General features: G+C 45.8%; 1 protein-coding gene across 6 annotated transcripts in view; it reads left to right on the top strand.

The window, feature by feature from the left end:
- Positions 1-21,710, top strand: part of MAST2 (microtubule associated serine/threonine kinase 2) — a 1,353,759-nt gene that overhangs the window by 1,321,504 nt on the left and 10,545 nt on the right. For all 6 annotated transcript variants that reach the window (XM_085602761.1, XM_085602760.1, XM_085602765.1 and 3 more), the window contains 4 exons: positions 505-731; positions 5,156-5,278; positions 7,757-7,893; positions 8,686-8,873. In XM_085602761.1, coding sequence (XP_085458887.1) covers positions 505-731; positions 5,156-5,278; positions 7,757-7,893; positions 8,686-8,873 — 675 coding nt within the window. The remainder of the gene's footprint in view (positions 1-504; positions 732-5,155; positions 5,279-7,756; positions 7,894-8,685; positions 8,874-21,710) is intronic.

Here is a 21,710-nt window from a genome sequence, read left to right as displayed (position 1 = left end):
CGTCTTATGGAGTGGAGAGAATGTATGTGGCATTGAGTGGATTGTGTAGGTTGGATTGGAATTGTTAGTTGTGGAATTGTGTGGCGTGGAATAGTTTGGTGTGGTGTGGAGTGGATTTGTGTAGTAGAGTTATGTGGCAAGGTCTGCAGTGGAATTATGTGGACACTCATAACAGGGACTGCACCAAGAGGTTGACTGCACATACGTGCGAACCTGCTATAATTAAGGCAGCTGATGATTTTAAAGCAGTGGCAAAGCCAATGGGTATCAGCAGTGCCCAAGCTAATGACCATGTCAATGCCTTTGAGCTATGTTGTGTGGCCGCACATTTGATGTTTTGCATGGCTAAACACTTATAAGGTCCCAAAAGCGAGACCTATTGGCTATGCCAATGCTTGTTGTCTTCTGCTTCCTCCTCCTTTTTTTCCCTAGGGTATCTTTAAAATCGCTTGAAATGCAATGTGTATTCACAGTTTGAGATACTAATGTGCCATTTCTTTGCAGATCACCATACCTGTTCTCCATTAGCGAGCCCAATGTCTCCTCGCTCTATCTCTTCCAACCCTTCCTCGCGTGACTCTTCACCAAGCAGAGACTTCTCCCCTGCCGTCACCAATCTGAAGCCACCCATTGTCATCCACCGTGCTGGCAAGAAATACGGCTTCACACTGCGTGCCATCCGCGTGTACATGGGGGACAGTGACATCTACACCGTGCATCACATGGTGTGGGTAAGTATGGGAGTTGGCTGCATAAGCATGGTGGCGGGATCTAAACGTACACAGACCTTCAAACCCTCAGATTTTGATATTTCTTACCATTTGCAGACATTTTGTGGGTACTGTAGGTAGTATTTTAAAATATTTAATCGTGATTTATTTCCATCACGATCCTTGCAGTACTGCTGCCCCGATGACATTATTTCAAACACCCCAAGGTCCAGTGATCTCAATATAGCTTCCTTCACAGCCATACGGCAAAGCACTGCTAAGTACCCAAATCAGCCCGCCCTTGCTTAGCACAGAGTGGTGTATTTCAAGACTCATCGATTCAAAACTACTTTTAAGGACGTAGATGTTGTACCTAACTTGATTTATTTGAATTTATCTATAACGTTTTTGTGTATTTGGGAAATGGTGAAAACCTGACCTGTACATTAAATTACAAAATCTAACTCGGTCACAAGTTTGGTAAAGAGAGCCTGTGCCACACACAATCAACCACAGAGTATCCTTTACAGACTGGTGTGGCTGGCAAGCGACCCCTCCACTCAGATTCTTCACGATAAGCCTGTCCAGCAGTAACATACGACTGGATGACTCCAAGTCGAAATTTCACAAACAACCTTTGCTTGGCTATCCTAGTGGTCTCTTCATTCATTTTAATTTCCTGAATCGGTTTCTGTATCGTGCAACAGAACCCTTGGACAATTGAGCACCCTATGGCAATTCATGCATACAACCATGTCATAAAGCTGCAAGAGTGCCTTTTTGGCCTCTCAGGGATGAGAGAGGTGATGTACTGAGCGCATTCCATGGGACAGTTTAGGGGTGAAGAAGGTGTTTACTCTGACAGCCCTGGGATCCATCTGTTGGGTAAATCTCAGTCTCTGCACTTTCTGGCCCAGGGAAGTGATACCACGAGAGTCACTTATGCACATAGAAGTTGGAGGAGGCCGGGAAACAGGACTTGAGAAGGCTGCAGTTTTTTTAACATCTCGAGCCAAGCCCCATTTCTTGTATTAGTAGAGAGCACTGGACTTGCCTGGTGGAAGATAGAACCACTTCATATGTGAATGAACTGTTAGTGTGGTGTTTGAGCTGAGTTACTATCGGAGAGGAGACTCCATCGCTGTGTTCTTTTGTGAGCTCCTACCTTTCTTCCCCACAATACCCCACGTGTCCAGCAGAGAGTGTGCTTTGTCACATGAATAGTATTAGAGCTAGTGGTAGCAGTCCCAGTAGGTCCCTGAGATGGGGACCCCCTTATGCTCCATAGGATGTGGGTAGATCTGGAGTCAACTTCGCTTCTGGCTCGAGGCAGCTGCACTGTGCAGCGGAGTTGCACATGGTTTATTCTGGGCCTAAGCTGGGACTCTTTGCGTCTTCAGCAGTACGTTGACGTGTGAAGGAGTGTTCCTGGTTGGATAGGAGGCCATGATTCCCCCACACAATTGCCCAGCAGTAATTGAGGGTCTGCTTACAGGAGCCCGAGATACCATCGTGTGCTCGGAGAACACAACGATGGCTGAGAAGAAGAAAGAATATTGATAGAAATCTGGTTAGCCCGTCTTCTGGACACTGATGCGTCCAAAGAATCTAGTGGCTTCCCTCGTGACACAGATCTGGCCATGGGCGTGAAATAATTAAGTACTGTGACCATAATGCATGAAGATCTGACTTTAAAAAAACTGTTGATATTAAAGCAGTGCTTACGGTAGCAGAGGGCAATATAGAAGGCTTGATCTTCAGTTTGAGAGGTAGAGGGTTGAATCGGCTGCCAAAATCGTGCTGTCTAAGGTTTTTTTACAAGACTCGGAAGCGACCCCTGATTGGTTGAGCACACTTAAAAAATGCGCTATAGAAAGTATTGTGAACTTTGATTCGATTGTAAAACAGCACACATCTTGACGGTGTTGGTTATCCCTTTCCTAGGGGTAGCAAAGTGATGCAGGTAGCTTTGTAATTCTCTGGATATGCAAGGGAGGGGAGACCATGTCACCTGAAAACCAAAGTGTACCATATACCTTAGAGGCACAGGTGAGGAGATTCACCTGTTGGCTGAACGATAATGAAAATTATGTGCTTGATAGACAAGAGAAGAGTCACATTTGAAGACTTTAATCTTTTTTCTTTCTTAACCTCTGGCCAGAATCTCTGGTCAGGAAACAAGCCTTTATAGCCAGCAAAATACCCACGTCAGTGAGAGCTGCCTATAAAATTGAAAATGACTCATCTAAAAAATATATCCTTTTAGTTATTTTGATGCTACTGCTACTTTTCTGCTTAGTCTCAATTTGCTGACATCAACAGGTGGGGTATGTGCCCTGCAGTTATGCCACTGCTGCTTGCGTTGTTCAATGACACACGATAGCCTGCTGTCCTGAAGTTTGGTACGTTCTCTCCAGGAAAAGGAGAGGTTTCTTTATCTTTTCTACCCTTATTTGATGTGGTTTTCTTCTCCACCCTTTTTCTTCCCCTTTGAGCCACTGGGATATAACAATGGAGTTATGCATCTTTGATATTTTTTCTTGATTATACCAGTGATGGTATTTTTTGTTGTGTTAATGTATGCCCTTCGAGGGCTTTGTGTACATGAATGGGTTGTTGGATTGGAAGTCTATGCTGCCTTAAGGTCTTGACGCCCTGAACTCATATAATGAGGCCAATGAGTTAGCAGCGAATTCAATTAAGACGAAAGTGGTAATCTTTGGGCAACACGTATGAAAAATTCTTCTCAGATGGAGGCTGGGAAACCAGACGATAGGAGCAGTAAGAACCTATAATTATCTAGGGGCTTGACTATGCAACACAGCAAAAGCAAGGGCACACAAGGCCAAAACACAAGCGACCCCATACACACTATGCAAATTACAGGAGAAACTATGCAGCCCCACGACTATAAGGAGAGTGGTAAAATCTAAGCTAGCGGTTGCAGGATATGCTCAGCAAGCTTTCCCAGGGCAGATGCAGTTCTCACTGTAAAAAGCACAGTGCTAGGACTACAAACATGTCTTTAAGTTACCAAAGTAGACAAGCAACCGTTTGACCCGGCTGGAGTTCGGACTGGTCCAACAAAAGTATGAATGCTTAAGCACCCTTGCGAAATACTTTTCCCAGATACTCAAAACACGCACAGGATCTCTTAAAAAAAAAAAATAGTTAAAGCAATTTTTGAAGGGCGATCGAACCCCTGGAACAGTTACATGCAAGTGGTAGTGTCCAAACTGCACTTCGCAATAGCCAATTGGTCATTAGAAGAAGTGAGTTACTTGCCAGTAAAGAAAGCTCTAAATAAACAAGTTTTTCAGCTCTCGAGGGAGGAAGACATAGCCAGATACAAGGAAAAGGGAGAATTACCAGGCCTGAATTCCTTCTGTGAAGCAAACATCTTGCAGCCATATTGGAATAGTCCCTCGGCAAGAAATGCATGCAAGACATCCAATGGGCCAGGATAGTACAACTTCCAATCAAGGAATTGAACCCAGGATGGAAATGTATGCAGCAGGTAATTAAATGTCGGCTGTGCAAATATAGATCAGTCTCTCTGCCACACCTTGTATGTTGCTGCCGTGCTTTATTACAACAACGTCGGGCCTTCTTAAAGCCAATATTCCTACGGCATGAGGTTAGGACCTGTGTAGAGGCATGGCTTTTTACATGTTAAGTGCCCGCAGACCTGGTCAAATTCAAAAGGTACATGAAAGCGGTCTAAATTTAACTGAATGAGACAACAGGCCCTGACAGGTGCTCGGAATCAGTAAAGAACTGAAACTCGGAACTTGGTGGTTTCCCCTAACAAATCATAACAGGAAACATTGAACACTTGAGACCTATTAAGCGAGAAGCTATCTATAGGTACGCATTCAAGGCTATAGCCAGAGGCAGTGTAAAGTCCAGGGATTGGACCTACCATCGGGGCTGCCCACTGCGGGGAGGGGTAGATTTGCCACAGTAAAGTCAAAGCCCTTCATATACAATCTTTTGATTATCCGAGTGTATGAGGAGGTTTTATAAACTAGATTCATTTTTACTCCTGGGTGGCAGTCGCAAGATAGATAGGAAATACAGAAATACCGGCGGCCCTCATTACTTTTTTGAAATACTATGTAATCATAGATGTACATAATTGCAATGATTTTTGGTAATTATGCAATAAATGTTTTCATCCATACTGCCCTAAGCACTTTGTGCCACTAATTGGTAAATTAAGTTGTTAAAAACGGAGTTACAGTGCAGGGATTGGTCATTCTAACATTTGCCAAGGCTTGCTGAAGATAGACAAGTGACAAAAAGTTATACATTTTAAAGAAAAAGGACTAAGCTTTGCTCCATGAAGTTTTGCCAATTACCTGCTGGATGAATAGTTAAGATGGGCGTAGATGCTCAAAAGCATGCTCAGTTGACACTTTTCTTTTTGCTAATGTTTCTCTCAGCATGTGGAAGAGGGAGGTCCCGCGCACGAGGCCGGTCTGCGCGAGGGAGACTTGATCACCCATGTAAATGGAGAACCTGTCAACGGCTTGGTGCACACTGAGGTGGTGGAACTCATTCTTAAGGTATGTCCCGACTTTACTAGCCAAAGCCCTTAATTCTGTGCTGATGGTGCTCGCCCAAAAACTTTGTTTTTCATCTGCAGGGGGCAAGGGGAGGCTAGGCTTGGCCAACTTCAGGCTTAGCGAGCGATACATCTGGAATCTGTAACTTTCTTCTACTGTGATGTCTGTGGCTTTTGTTTACTTTATGACCATGAAAGACTGAATTTACCTGTCTTGCTTTTTCCTAATTCTTTTCTCTTTTAATCATTTTTGCAAATGCTCATTGTTTGAATAGTGTCAAACCTGTTACCCCTGGTGAAGGTGATGCAGCATCTTTAATTAGATTGATTAAATTATTAATTGAATTTCTTATTTTGCTGTGTATGCTCAATTCTCTCGTTTATATCATATAAAGGCATTCTTTTAAATTCTGATCTGAGAATCTTCTTTTTTTTTTTTTACTCATCTTGTCCTCATCAACTTTTTATTCTTTTGTTAGTCACTGAGAAATTCAGCAAGTGTAAGGATTCTGTGAGTTGTAAAAATGTTATTACGGTTATGGTGTGTCATGGTACTTTTGTATTTAAATTTTAAGGAAGATAAAATAAGAGGAACTGCAGTAATGTATATTGTATTGCAATTGCATTTATATAGCGCTTACTACACCTGACGAGGCGTTGAAGCAATTTTTGGCGAGTAGCACGCTAATCCGGAACCCAAAAAGGATTAGTGGTGAATTAGTATAGGGAAGTATGAATTAATTTGAGCGGTGGACATGTGAGTCTCTTAGCTGGATTGGAAAGGATAATGGGGGGATAGAAGAGGGAAGGGTCTAGAAAGTGTTTATTTGGGGATCATGGCAGTAGGAGGAGTTTACAACTCTGTACAACTATGATGTTAAATAGTACAGAAACTTGTAAAATATTCAACTTCTTGCTATTGCTTACTTAGAGATATGCATTAATCACAGAAGACAAAGCAGAAGGAAATAAATAAGAGAATAAAGACCTTACCCACACAAAAAAAATACTAGTTTACACCTGAACTAGTAAAATGGACCTTTTAATTCATTAGAACTGTCCATATACAACTTTTCGAATCTTCCAATTAAGTCCTTTCTGAGTACATAAGTCCCTCTTCCCTTTAAGGAAAATGGAACCACAAACCCAGTCATTTACACACGGTTTGAAATTGAACTTCTAAACTTTGCGACTCTGTTTTTTAACATTACTTTAAACCCTTCTAGCTCGTATCTTTGTCATTTAGTTGGTGAGTAAGTAATTGGATGTAATTTTTTTTCGCATAAAACAAAATCAAGTTTTGTATTTTACTAGGCTACACCATATAAGAAGTGTGAGTATTGCATCTATCGGTTTGGGTGGTTGTTTCCCTTTCATATGTAGCATTCTACAACGTTGGCAGCTTAAACAGTAGAGGGGTTTGTTTGTTACAGTATTCCATTTTATAGCTGTCTGCCTCCCTGATTCAGTCTTCCTGAACAGGCTGTCCCTCCACTGTGCCATACAGAGTCAAGGATGAACGTGAACATTTTATTTGTGGCTCAAGCTGCTCTCTCACTATCTGTCAGAGGATGATCATTGTGCACTGTAAATGGAGTGCTATAAATACTTTATTTTATGTTAAAGAGCAAACAAAAAGTGTTCAGGGATATTGGAGCCACATAATTCTTAATGATTCTGTAGTGCTTCCCAGAGGTTTTATAATCAGTGGTTCACAGGAGTTTTTATCCTGTTTAGGCTCTAATTTCCTCCCTGCATGTAAGAGTTCCCACTTTCTTGTTGATGGTTTACTTGGATCTGGGTATACAAATTGTGCTTACACTTTAAGCATCGTCCCGGAAAGACCCAAATCCCAGAAATGAAGACAACGTGACTTTTGTCAGGGAGCTGCCAGTATGCCTTCACACCCTCCTTTGTTTCCTACTCTGGTCGGGCTTAAAAAATAATAATGGGAATACGTCCCTCCTCTTCTTCCTGAACTAGTACCTGATTGGACCTGGTTGTGCGAAGGGAACACAATGCAGTTGTGTTCCTTTTCAACTGGTCTGAAAACTAGGCGTGATCTGTGTAGCTCCTCCAACTTTAAGCTAACAGTCAGTCTTGCGGAACAGAACTTGCACCACCTTTCCCACTGAATCTGGTCCCATGACACCCTTCCTACTGCATGGGAAGTGTACTTCTTTGGACCTGGGGATTATTGCAGACCGAGTCTCTTTAGGTTATACTTACTATGGTTGGGAGTCGAGGTCCTGTATGTAAGTACAAACCTGCAAGACTGTAAACTCAACCCTGCTGTAATAATCAACACGTTTTTGAAACAATGGCTTCCCACAAAATCCAATGCTTCCTTTCTTACTTTGCATATTTTTAACCCTGAATTTACCATAAAACAGTGGCACTTGAGATCCCTCACATAGCCAAAAATTATGTTAGCCAGTGTCTTAAGTAATGAACCACGTTTCTTTTCTGTATTTAACAGAGTGGAAATAAGGTGTCCATCTCCACCACTCCCTTCGAGAACACCTCCATCAAGGTTGGGCCAGCACGTAAATCAGGGCACAAGTCAAAGATGGCTCGCCGTAACAAGAAGACCAAAACCAAAGATGGGCCTGAAAGGTGAGTTATTGGTCTCCTTTGAGCCCCAAGTACTGAAAATGTTCGCCCTGTCCCTTGTGCTTGTGGTGCGTTCTGTAGGCTGAGATCAAACCTTACAATGGAGACATAAAAATATTTGAACTAAAACTAGAATCTAAATAATTTTCGAGGTAATAAACCTTCCTCCTAGAATGTGCTATTCCACAAGGGAAATTGTTTTTGGTCAAGTTTTGGTGTAGCATTTTCACCTTGTTCCACATCCAATGTAAAGATGTCTGTCTCTGATTATAAATCTGATTATATTTTGAGACAGATGTAAAGTTGTAATATGTAACATAGCTAACAAAAGTATTCCCCAAAGTGTTTATAAGAAATCAGTGAATAGAAATAACTTTTACATTCTGGTATATTCGTGAATTGAGGTTTCTCCTCATCGGGCTGCCTTTATTTTGAATCTGTTCAAATTCAGCGGGTTTATTGGTCTTCACAAGCATTGCTGTTCATGCTATACATATTATGCATTCTCAGTTTATTTAGCTTTTCACAAGCAGTTTAATTATGTATAAAAGACCATTCTGAAACTACAGTTTGATAGCCGATCCTCATAGTTTTTGAGTTACGAGTAGTTGACTTCTCTGTATGAATTCCTGTTTGACACAGCTCCTTGACGCTCATCTGCTTATCAGGCTGACTAAACTACCTTGGATTTGTGGCAAACAGCAGAGACAAACTGGTTATTCACAATTGGTTGCGTCATCCCAGTACGCTGTTGCAGTGTTTAATATGCAGTCCTTTTTTTCTTCTGCTTCACAGTAAGAAAAAGACCTCTCTGTTCAGGAAAATCACAAAGCAGGCCTCGTTGCTGCACACCAGCCGCAGCCTCACCTCTCTGAACCGCTCCCTGTCTTCGGGAGAAAGCGTGCCTGGATCACCCACTCACAACCTCTCCCCGCGTTCACCCACTCAGAGTTACAGGTCCACTCCTGAGTCTGCACAATCAGGTAATAAGGAAAGAACATGTTAAATATATTGGCAGTTGTTAATTAAGATGCTCCACTTATTTGGGAAATTAGTTAGGCACCCTTAAGAAGCTCAACTTATTTGGGAAATTAGTTAGGCACCACTTGCATTTGTATTCGCCTGTACTGGACCAGATAACCATTGGGGTTATCTGGGGAAGTATATTGTTTGGGGAGTGTCTTGTCTCTCCCTTCCAGATTACTGTGTGGAATGTATTTTGTTGTCTTGGTTTCATTGTGCTCTGTCAAAGTTGTGGTAATAAAATGAGGATCCACTTTTATCTCTGAGTGAGTCAATGGTGTATGCTTCCTGGGTTCAGAGAGTAATGAGCTAGTTGCTCTAGGTGTTGCAAGGTCCAAGAGAATACAGGCGTTGAGTGTTTTTGTGGGAACTCTTTTACTTTACCAGACAAAATTGGTTCACATCTGTAAGGCCCAATAAATGTCAGTGGATCTAATGAGTGTGCTGTTACATTATTAGTGAGACGAAAAAGGTCCCCAACTTGATATTTGCATAGCATCACATTGTCAAATTATTCCCATCATCAAGCTGGAATACCTGGTAACATTGTTAGTAGCAAATGGAATTAACATACCTACATGGCAGCACATTGCTTATATGTATGTTGTACTTGTGTTGCGAAAACCTAACCAAACAGCAGCGGAACCATGTGCAGTGAAAGACAAGGATACAACAAGATTATTGGAGGGGAACTGTTCTTTAAGAGCGAAGGTCGAAGGTGATGAACTGTTATTTTGACGTGATGCCTGAAGGGCATTGTCTGTGATTTTAATGTAGCACTCTCATACTGTAGCATGACGTGAATTCAGATTGATAGTCATAGATCACGATGAGATCACGACACCAAGCATTAGCTAGGCCCAAGCGTATAAAGAAAGTCAGAACAGGTGGCCGATCATTCTCATACCTGGCAGCTAAACACTGGAATGAATTACCTCTGGACCTGCGTATTACAGAGAACTATGTAACGTTCAGGAAAAAGCTAAAAACTCAGCTTTTTCCGATGACATAAGTGTGAGCAGCTGAAGGCCCCCAACATAACCTACTACATGTTCCGCTAAACAGCGCCGTGATATTCGCCAGGATGAATGTTGCGCTTTACAAATATACGAGATGTTTGGCACTTATTTTAGACTGCTTTTTAAATGAATTTGCCGATGAAGGATAGGTGTTAGCTGGCGAGGTCATCACATTTTCATGTGGGTTTCTTCAGGATTTGGAGGATCTAGCTTTTTGTGAGTTCTTGGAAAGGTACCTTTTGAGAAGAATGCCTTGTCAGTGGTGAGTAAGCGGAAGATAGCTTCTCTGAAGAGAACTTTTATAATGCAAGAAGATAAAACATCATGTTTTCAAGAGGTGGCTTGGAGAGAGTAGAGAATTTACAAAACATTTGCAAAGCACAGGAGTTTGAAGGATGACCACTTTGATATGCCGCACTGGGTGTTCGTGTAGGGTGGCTGTTGGGGGTGGATTAGACCTGCTATTGTCTGTGTGCTGTCAGATTGTGGTTTTTCCACTGATAAAGAGGTTAATGGCATTGCATGTGTTTGGAGGATTGGAGAGTCAGGCATGGGGTTATTGTATTTCTTGACTGTCTAAAATAACATTCTTTTTTGACAGCTTAAATCCGCTTCATTCATCATTATTTATTTAGTAGCAATTGCACCTCATTGTAAGCTGCCCAAAAGTCTGCCTGTCAGGTGAATGTGCTCTGAATCTGACAGATGCCAACGCTAGATAATTGTTAATTACAGTACTTTTGTTTTCCAGCAGTGGATCTTTCATATTTGCATGCTAATAGTTATAGAAGCAGCAGATGAAATGTGGGAAACACTGATCTTAATTAGGCAGGATCTGAAGTTCACAGCTTGACCAACTGTGGATTCTTTTATTTATCATATGTCAAGGCAATAGTGCTTGGTGAAGTTGGAACAGCATTTTCAAGTAGATGCCCTACAGATATCTCGCAACAGAATGCCTGCATATTGGGTTGCCTTATACACAAGCAACTTACTGAAAATGTGCAGCTCACTGGGTTGAATGGACAAATGTCTTTTGCTTGGGAAAAAGTTATAGAGGCTGATATTCATCTGGCTATGTCCTGTTTTGTTAAAGGCTTGCTTTTTTAGATAGACCAAAGCCAACAATTACCTCACCTAAAGAATGGAGGTCCTTTGTTCTATGGATGAAGAATTTGAAGCAAAATTGGACATCAGTAAATCAAGAACTCACTCATCGGAAGTGGGTGGATATGGAAAAAAGACTAAGGCTTGTTGTGCTGAAAGTGATGTATGTGAATTAATGGAGAAATGATAACTGAGAAGCCAGATTGGAGGAAACCAAATCATGGAAAACCAATTTTAAGAAATATAAATGCATCAAAAATTAAAGGAAAAATTTGAAAGGAAAAATTATTTTCAGGAAAAATCCAAAATCACATTAAACTTGGATACAGCCCAGGATTAGTGAGGGATTTCTGGGTTCAGGGTCGGATAATGTTTAGAGATGATGAGGGTTTTTTTATGGGTCAGGAAGGGGTGGAGTTCAGGTACAGAAAGGGTTTTTTATGGTTCAGGGAATGGTTGAGTGTAGGGGTGGTGAGTTTTTTTTTTCCTAGGTGTGATAAATAGATGAAGTTTTGACGAGGTGAGGGGTTTTCAAGGTTTACGGCGGCATGGAGCGTAAGCATGTGGGGTGTTTTTATGGTTCAGGAATGGGTAGAGTGCGGTGGTGTTGAGGTGTTTTAGGGTTCAGTGATGGATAAAGTATAGGGGTAGTATAAAGTTTTTAAGGTTCAGGATTGGTTGTAGTTTAGGGTGGTGAGGAGTTATAAGGATTCAGGGAATAGTGGAGTTTATATGTAGAAAGTAGTTTTTAGGGTTCAGGGATGGGTAGACTTAAGGGGTGGTGAGTGATTTTTAGGTGTCATGGATGGGTGGTTCTTAAGGGTGGTGAGGGTTATTTTTAGGGTCAGGGATGTGTGGAGTTTGGGTGTGGTGAGGAGTTTTTAGGGGTCAAGGCTGTGTGGGGTTTAGACATAGAAAGAAAGGGGTTTTTAGGGATGGGAGTTTTGGGGTACAAAGGGGTTAACGCGTCAGGGATCTGTGGAGTGTAGGGGTAGAAAGGGCTTATAAAGTTCAGGGATGGGTGGAGTTAAGGTGCAGTGAGGGTTTTTAGGTTTCTGCGATGGGTGAAATTTAGAGGTAGAAAAGACTTAGGGTTCTGGAATGGGTGTAGTTTAGGTGTGGTGAAGGGTTTTTAGGGGGCAGGGATTGATGGTGTCTAGGGGATGTGAGGGGTCAGGGATGGATGGTGTTTAGGGGTGGTGAGGGGTTAGCGAATTGAAAGCAACCAAGGTAATTGTTTGACAATGCAAAATATATAAATCTAAAATCATGTACCCTGAAGTAAAGCACTGAAATAAATACCTCTGACAAAACTGTTTCTAAAAGAAAGACCTGCAACCATTGTATTTACATTTTTAAAAATAGGCATGTAAAAGCCTATCTTGAACAAAGAGACATTGTATGGATTGGTTTCTATAAAATAGTAAATGGCATTCATTCTGAAAATTTGCATTAAACAGTTTAGGTGAACTGGTTCTTCAGTAACGGTATTCAATGAAATTACCTACTACCAGCTGAAAGTGTGTGGAGAGCCTTAGGATGGTACACAAACGTCTTCAAAATAAAGACAATGTTATTTAATGTTAAAGGTTGTATCTCTGACTCGACTGGAAAATGTGTGGGGCCAACATTATCATAACTTTTCAAGAAAGATTCTTTAGTTCAGATTCTGGATGGCCTCAAACAAAATTACTATTAGTTTTCATAAAAACCTCTTGAAGGGACCCTTCATGAATTCCTTAATAATATATTGGGGAAACATTAAAGTTAATTTGTAAATACTTCAAAACCTTGATATTGTTTCAAGGTAATTTTTTTTATCAAATAATTGTTTTTAACAACTGTCTTAGCAAACAAAAGCTGGTATGGTGAGTTTTGGTGAGGTTGCATGGATAACTCAATCTGATTGAGACCTCTAGCCGCAGATTCCTTACCTTAGAATTCTCCCCAGGCGTCAGACTGGATTCCAAAATTTTTTGGTGAGCTGTACCCATGCAGCTGGAAATGCCATTTGCGGTGCCTATATGGCCACCACGCTGGCATCAGTTATTTTCTTTTTGCGCCAGACAGTGCAGATCCTGGAAGAGCAACCCCTCAGTCATCTTTTGACTATGATTTTTCAACATTTTGTCCAGGTCTATTGGGGTCTTACCTCCTGGTGTGGCAGAGATATCCTCCAAGAAGGCTGGCTTAAGGCCTGTGGTGCCTGTCACCAACAGATGTCAGTGATGACCTTCACCTTGTTGGCTTGTGGTGCCTCGAGCGCGAACATGACCGCCACCGTGGCTACGGAGGAGGGAGCGTCCTTTGCTGTTGCGATGCGAAGCATGGCTGAGGGCCTTGAACTTAGACTACCCTCAGTGGCAGTCAAGACAAACATCTTAACAAAGATGCAAACAGGAGTGTCCCCCTCTGAACTGCTACTCCCACTCAACAAAGCCCGCATGGACGTCCTACTTTGGAACCTGGTCCAATCCTAACACAGGGCCTCCTGTGAATAGGACGATTTCCTATCGCCACCACCCCGCTCCAGTGACCCAAGCTTCCTCACCCAACACCCTACCCTAGGGAGCTTGGTGGTCCAATCCTCTACCTCCCATGTAAATCCTAGCTCATTCCCTGCCGCATCTCTGGACAGGGAATACAAGAGATTGGACGCTTTGGGGAGAAGATACTCTCTTTCGCCAGCCTGGCATTGCATTCTGTGAACACCACTTGCCTTTTGGGCCGCTATTCCCACACCCTGTGGGATACGTTGTGCAGGTGCTGTCATCGGTCCCGGAGGAGACACTGATCGTACTTTCACAGGGTGTTGCCGAAGAGAGAGATGCTGCGAAGTTCGCAATACGCTGTGGACTGGACAGTCACTGGGCAGATCGGTTTCGTCGATGGTGGACTGGGTGAGAATGTGTGGCATTTCGGGATGTCCAATCCTCTCTTATTGCATACCTTGGATGGCTCCTGTCTCTTCGGAGACCAGGTGGATTTGGCGCTGGAGTGCTTTAAGGACAAGAGGGCTATGGCCAGGTCCTTGCGCCTTTCTATAGTCCCTGTTCACCCTCAATCCACTTTTTACTCCTTTTGTGGCCACGGAAGGGGCCTTTAGCCACGTCTTGACCCACCCAGCCATAGCAGAGCCCAAGCTTTCCAGCCTCTGCGTGGCCACAGCTCATACCGGCCTGTGGGTCAGGTGGCTGGCCGTTAAATCAGTCCACAAGCCCCCAATCAGCGGCAGCCTCCAAGCCCTCCTAGTCTGCCCACACACCATCATGGGCACCCAGTGGGTGGCAGGATTTGCCATCACCTCAAAGAGGATACTCCCTCCCCTTTCTGCCCTGGACCCAGGAGACTGGATGGTAGCGTTTGACTTGCAGGACGAATGTTTCCTCATTCCCATCCTGCCAGCCCACAGGCAATACCTGCAGTTTAGGGTGGGCCACAAGCACTTCCAGTTCGCTGTGCTCCCTTTTGACCTTACCATTGCCCATCAGGTTTTCACCAAAACCTGATGGCAGTGGTTGTAGCTCATCTGCAGAGATCAGGGGTGCCAGTCTTCCCCATCTCGACGACTGGCTGTTGTCTCCCACCTCCAGAATACGTCAGACTGCCTGCATTCACTAGGGTCGCTCTCAATGTGCCAAAGTCACACCTGACTCTCTCTCAGACACTCCCTTTCATCACAGCTATTCTGGACACACTGCAGTTTCTAGCCTGTCCTCCCTAACGGCAAGTCCAGGACATTCAGGCTATGATATCGATGTTTCAACCTCTATCTTAGATTTCTGTGAAACTGACTCTGAGGCTGCTGGGCTTCATGACCTCCTGCATCCTGCTGGTGACACATACCCGTTGGCAGAGGCAGGCTCTGCAGTGGGGCCTGAAATTCCAGTGGGCACAGCATCAGGGAAATCTCTCCGACGTGGTCCAGATCTCGTCTGGAACCACGAAAGATCTGCAGTGGTGGTTAACGAACGGCAATTGGCTTAGCGGCAGAGCTCTCTCCTGTCCCCAACCAGACCTGGCAGTAGTGACAGATGCGTCACTCCTGGGATGGGGCGACCATCTGGGAGAGGTGGAGATTAGAGGACTCTGGTCTCTGGCAGAATCTGGACTCCACATCAACCTGTTTGAGCTTTGAGCGATCTGTTTGTCATTGAAAGCCTTTCTACCCTCCATCTAGGGAAGGCTAGTGCAAGTGTTCACAAACAAAACCACTGCCATGTGGTACTGCAACAAGTAGGGCGGGTTGGGGTCGTGGACTCTATTTCAAGAGGCACTGCGACTTTGGACATGGCTGGAACATCCGGGCATATCCCTGGTGGTTCAACACCTGTCAGGTTCCCTGAACGCCAGGGTTTAAAAACTCAGCCACCGGTGCACGATAGATCACGAATGGCATCTTCACTCCGCGGTGGTGCAAGGTCTCTTTCGGCAGTGGGGAAAGACTTGGTTAGATCTGTTCGCCACCAAAGAGAACGCGCAATGGCTGCAGTTCTGCGTGTTGGCGTTACCAAGGCAGCACTCGCTCGGCGACGCTTTGTCACGAGTGGAATTGCGGCCTCCTGTACGCCTTTCCGCCTGTACGACTTCTGCTCAGAGTGCTGAAGAAGATCAAGGGCAACCGGGCAAAAGTCATTCTTGTGGCTCTGGACTGGGCACGAAGAGTCTGGTACCCCGAGCTCTTGAGCATGGCCATCGATTCTCCGATCCGACTGCCACTTTAGCAGGATCATCTGTCGCAGCAGCAGGGGACGGTCCTCCACCCAAACCTGTCCAGCTTCCACCTCCTCGCGTGGAGATTGAACGGCGACAGTTTACAGCTTTTGACCTTCCTCCCAAAGTCTGTAGTGTCATCTTGGCAGCCAAGCATCCCTCCACTAAAACTGTATACCCCTGTTGATGTAATAGATTTGTGGCATGGTGCACAGCAAAGGATGTGGATCCCCTTTCTGCCCCTCTTTCAGAGGTTCACCTCTTCATTCTATCTTTGGTCCAGCAGGGCTCAGCTCTGGGCACTCTTAAAGGCTACCTTTCGGCCATCTCTGCCTTTCTGCGCCTTCCTGATCAACCTTCTGTTTTCAAGTCTCCGATTGTATATAGATTTCTAAAGGGCATTACTCATCTCTTTCCTCCCTCTCCTTTTTTAATGCCCCAGTGGGACTTGAATCTTGTTCTTATTTTCCTTGTGTGCGACCTTCAAGCCACTACATAATTGTCCTCTTCTTCTTTATACCTTGAAGACCGCTTTCCTGCTTGCCATCATATCTGCTCGCAGGGTGAGTGAGCTTCAGGCTCTTTCCTCCAAGCCCCCTTTTCTTGCAGTTCATCCGGATAAAGTGGTCCTCCGCACTAAGCCCTCTTTTCTGCCCAGAGTAGTTACCTCTTTCCACATAGGTCAGACCATCACATTGCCCACCTTCTTTCCACCTCTGCACCCTTCCAAAGAGGAGGAGAGACTCCAATGTCTGCACCCAAAACATTCACAGCCTTCTACCTTGACTGCACTACAGATATCCGGGTGGACTATCAACTCTTCGTGGGTTATGTGGGTGCCAGGAAAAGTCAGGCCGTGCACAAACGTAACATCTCTCGATGGGTTGTCCTATGCATCAAAATCTGCTATTCTTTGGTGAAAATGAACCTCCAGTAGGACTGTGCTCTCTACCTGGGTGAAGGCAGCCTCTACTGCTTTGGGATGTGGAGTTCCGTTGATTGACATCTGCCAGCCAGCCACATGGGCATCCCTGCACACGTTCACAAAGCATTACTGCCTGGATAGCCAAGTCTGGAGAGACCGCTTTTTGGCCTGTTCTGTTCTCCAGGACTTTTTGGTGTAAACTTAGTTCCCAGACCCACTTCCGGGGTTGGCATTGCTGGGGTGTCTATTCTAGGGTAAGGAATGGATAACTAATGGTCTGTTTTAGATGAACAAGTTACTTACCTTTAGTAATGATGTATCTGTAAGAGACGTACATTAGTTATAGATTCCTTACCTCCCCACCCATCCTCCCCGTTCTACGAACTGACTTTTAGGTTAGGGACTCCCTTCCAGGGCCCTAGTTTTGTGCATCAGTGGTCAGTGTCTTGCATGGTTTTGCGCTTCTGGCGTGAAAAGTCGTGTCAGAACTGATGACAGCACGCAGGGGCGGCGTCTAAGTAGACACCGCGCCGGTATCCCGGCTACCCCGACGACGGATGCGAAGTCGACCGATGCCACCTACCGACGCGCATGGGTACTGCTACAGAAAAATTCTCCAGATCCAGACTGATGCCTGGGGTTAATTCTAAGGTAAGGAATCTATAACTAATGTATGTCTCTTACAGATACAATGTTACCGAAGGTAAGTAACTTGTTCATTTTGGTAACTATCATATGGCCCCGCAGAAAGGAGTAAGCGACCATTCCACACCACATCATATAAAGGGATAGTTCCTCTTGTCTCCGCTTACCCTTATCTGTTGACAAAATATTGGGATTTCTTGTGGTTTAGGTTCCTGAAAAGATCCAGTTGGGACTCAGCACACTGCATGAGCACCACTCCTAGCTGTTTGGTATCAATGTCCCTCATGGCAGTTGTTTTTGGATCTGCAGATGACATCCACCCACCCATTGAACTTTCACCACAGTTGCACAGTTGAGAAGATCATTATGTTGTTAATTACTTATTGTGGTAGAATTTGAGCTTCTTGGAATAGAAGCAGTATGTTTGTGCCCCCTTGTTTGTTTGGATAGTAGATTGACAAGTTCTCCCCGGAAGTTTGGAAACCTCCATTCTAGGTAAGATAGCAAAATTGCTAGTAGTTCCAGGACATTTTGAGTACTATAGATGAGATTCCCATCCCTCCATTGTATAGACATTGGTAGTCGTGACGTATTGAGATCGAGGGCTTCTGAAGGACAGGACCATAAAGGTTTTTTGATGTGCAGCAAATAGATTAGCACTGATTCTAATGATGGAATTAGTTTCACTGTCTCTTCCCACGTTCTGTCTACTTGGTTCTGCTACTTGCCCAGCTCTTATTTTGTTGGCCTTCTATGAAGGCACTTGTGGGATCAGATAGACACAGAATTTAGAATCACCAGAAGCATTTAAGCAAATGGACGGTGCATTTGTGTGAAAATCGGTGGCAGGTGATCCAAATTTGGTTGCTCCTGTTTTGGAGGGAAAAGCTTTGGCTACAAGAGTGTTCAGTCTCGCCATCAGGAAAAGTACCTGCCTCTTGAGGGATCAGAGAAGTCCAGTGTAGGAAAGTGCCCCTTTTTGGCATGATCACCCACACCGGTACTTTGGGCATGGGGTACTAAAGAGGGGTCCCTAAAGGATGCTGCATGAATTGTGCCACCGTAAGGGCCCCTCACCAGACCCAGGCCAACTGCCAGTCTTGGTGCAGACAAAAGTTAAAACACAACATGACACACAGCCCTGTATGCAATACCTGCAGACACAGCATGCAATATAGGTAAGTCACCCCTATAGCAGGCCTTACAGCCCTAAGGCAGGGTGCACTATACTACATGTGTGAGCATAACTGCATGAGCAATGTGCCCTGTGCTGGCCAGTTCAAATGCTGCCAGTACAAGTGACCAGTGTAGCAATTATAAGTGCATGTGCTGGACACCGGTAAAAAACTAGTTCTCCAGCTACATGATGGCTTCACCGAAATCAAAGATGTTTAGTATCAAAAATATTGTATTATAAACTCACACTGATTTCAGGGATGGATTTATTAATAAATGCACCCAGAGGGCATCTTAGAGGTGCCCCCCGAAAACCTACCAACTACTAGTGTGCTGGCTGACTGGTTCTGACCAACTTTCCACCATAGCCAAGTTTCTATCCCCCAGGGGTGAGGGCCTGTGCTCTCAGGAGGTCAGTAACAAAGCCTGCTCTGGCAGGAGGTGTTTACACCCCCTTCCAACAGAATGACCTGTAAATTAGCATTCCAAGGCAGGGAGCTTTAAAGAGTCCACCGTATTTGGTATGCAAAACTGGCTTCCCTCAGAGGTGAGGATATGCCAACCTCCCTTATCAGGGCCCATTTGGCACCTGGGCATGCAGTGAAATCAGTAGTCAAAGAGGCGCGTCCACCCTCAGGCTAGTTCCACCCCTAAGGAGGGCTACCTGATGTGGATACGAGATTTAAAAGTCTGCCATCTTGGTGATGACAGAATTAGGAACTCTGGGACAGAGTTATGCCAACTTCCCACAGGAAGTGGTCATATAGAGGCATAGTGTCCCCAGGGTAAGTAGCCTGTTGGCTACGACCCTCCTCTTCCCTAACAACCCTAAATCTAGTATTTAGGGAGGCCCCTGGCACCAGAAAATTAGATTCCTGCTGACCTAAGAAGGGGTACACCGAAGAGCCGTGATAAGCAAGGATTGTAGAAGAAGCAAGGCTTGGCGCCAACCCTGCCAGCCTGTCTGCTGTTCCCGCCAGATTGCGCTACACTCATCTTGTCCTGTGCATCCAAAAGCCTGGGAGGACTGCCTGCCTTCCGTAAAGACCCAAGAACTCCCGTGGAGTAGTGGATCTGCTTCCCTGCATCCTGCAGGCACTCCAAAAGAACTGCGAGTACTCCTGACCAACATCTTAAAGCACCACTGCACCCATGCCCCATAGTCCGAGTTGAAGTAGGCCAAGGGTGCCAGCGTGGTCCCCTGACCCTATAGAGGCAAAACCACCCTTAGGTTTGCCCACAGTGGACTCACTGACGCCGCTTGCAGCCTCTTTGGGCTGGCCCCTCTCTACTGCGAATGTCTCCGGTAATGAAAACCTGATGCCTCAGAACCTCTCTGCACCCGGTTCCCCCGGCCCTTGGAAAAGAGGACCGAAGGTGTCCCCACGTCCCTGAGCATCGTGAGACTTGAGCTCCCTTGTTGGTTCAGCCTGACTGGTCTCGCTGTGTAGTACCCGTATGCAGTACATGTTTTTCCTCCATAGGATAACTTTGGGCACCCAATGCTGAAAAGCACCTCTGCACTCGGCCAGCCAAGTGCCACCCGAGGTGACGTGTTGGTGCTGCTTGGACCTTGGTCCATACTTACCTTAAGTCCAGGAGATTGGTCCCATAAGTCGCTGTGAACTACCTGTATTTAGTGAATGTCTTTCCTCCATAGGATAACATCTGAAAGAAACACGTTAGTGTTAGATTCCTTACCTTAGAATATCCCCAGGCGTCAGGCTGGATCCGAAAAGTTTTCGCTAGATGTACCTCTACAAGTCAGTAGGTGGCGCCGTGTGGCTCCGCGTCCGTCGCTGGCGTCTTATGCACCGAGATGATGTCACAGAGACTACTTAGGCACCACCCATACGCGCTGACGTCAGTTCTTTCTTTTTCCGCGCCAGTAAGCGAAGATCCAGTTAGAACAGATACCTTAGTCTCTTTTTGACTATCTTTTTGAGACTTTTTGTCTCCTGTAAGTTTGAGTCTACTCTGGTGCACGTAGGGATGCCTGGTATTAAGTCTTGTGGGGCCTGCCGTCGCAATATGCCGATGGCGGACCCCCACAACGTCTGTCTCTACTGCTTGGAGAGCGACCACGACTCCTGGTCCTGTATGGACTGTCTGGCCATGGCCCCGAAGGCCTTGAGGGAGTGGCACCAGAAGTTGCTTGAGGTCCGGCACTCGTCCCTGCGCAGTTCACGGTCCAGGGGCCGCTCCAGAGAACACTCACGGGGCCACCATCATCGCGACTCGGGCTCCAAGTCTTCGCCCTCGGATTCGGGTAAGAGATGACACAAAAAGAAGTCGAAGAAGCGTTGTCACTCTCCGACGTCCCCCCCGTCGGTCCCCGGATGCGGACGAGGTTGGCAGGGGTTCTGCCCCTGCGGCTTCTTTGGAGCCCTGGAGTCCCGCGGCCTACCCACCTTATCCGGGCCCGTCGGCAACTCCTGCACAGGTGCAAGAATTTCTTGCTACTGTGGACCGCCTGTTTAGTTCTCGGGCTCCCACCGGCGCGCCCTTGGGCCCCGCGGTCCCGTGTCAGGATCCTGTTGGGCCGTCGGTGGCTCTGCCCAGGCGCCGCAGGATCCTGCGCCGCTGGCTCCGGCCACGGCGCCACAAGGTCCCACGCTGCCGGCTCCAGCCACGGCGCCACTAGGTCCCACGCTGCCGGCTCTGGCCCCAGCGCCACCCTCGGCTTCGCCTCCAGCGCCGCAGTGGATGCCAGTTGTTCCGCCCCTGCCCCGGTTCCAGGACAATTTTGTCCCTACCTGGGATCCGCATTGGGACACGATGCCGGTTCAGCCCCGTCCGGCATTGTTCCCGGCACCGTTTGTTCCTTCCCCGGTCTCTGCCCTGCCGCCGCAGTCTGTATCACATACGGCGGAGGTGGAGGACGACTGGGAGGGGTCCGAGGACCCTCTTGCTCATCAGTGTGAATCAGAGCAGGACTGGGCGGACGAGTTAGAGGATGCCGGCGGCCTTGATGTCTCCTCTGACCCAGGGTTTGCCTCTCCTCCGCCTACCATGGAGGAGGGCGCTTCTTACACGGTGGTGCTCCGTCGGGCAGCTGAGGTTCTCAACCTTGATCTCCCTATGGCGGCCCTAAAAACTAATCTCCTCACTGAGGTGCTCCAGATGGCGTCCACTGCTGCCATTTAATGACGCCCTCACTGACGTCTTACTGGGCAATTGGTTGCGCCCAGCCACAGGGACCCCTGTGAATA

The sequence above is a fragment of the Triturus cristatus genome, chromosome 4_2, assembly GCF_964204655.1.
Source record: "Triturus cristatus chromosome 4_2, aTriCri1.1, whole genome shotgun sequence".
Lineage (NCBI taxonomy): Eukaryota > Metazoa > Chordata > Amphibia > Caudata > Salamandridae > Triturus > Triturus cristatus.
This window is presented reverse-complemented; position numbering and strand designations above follow the sequence as displayed.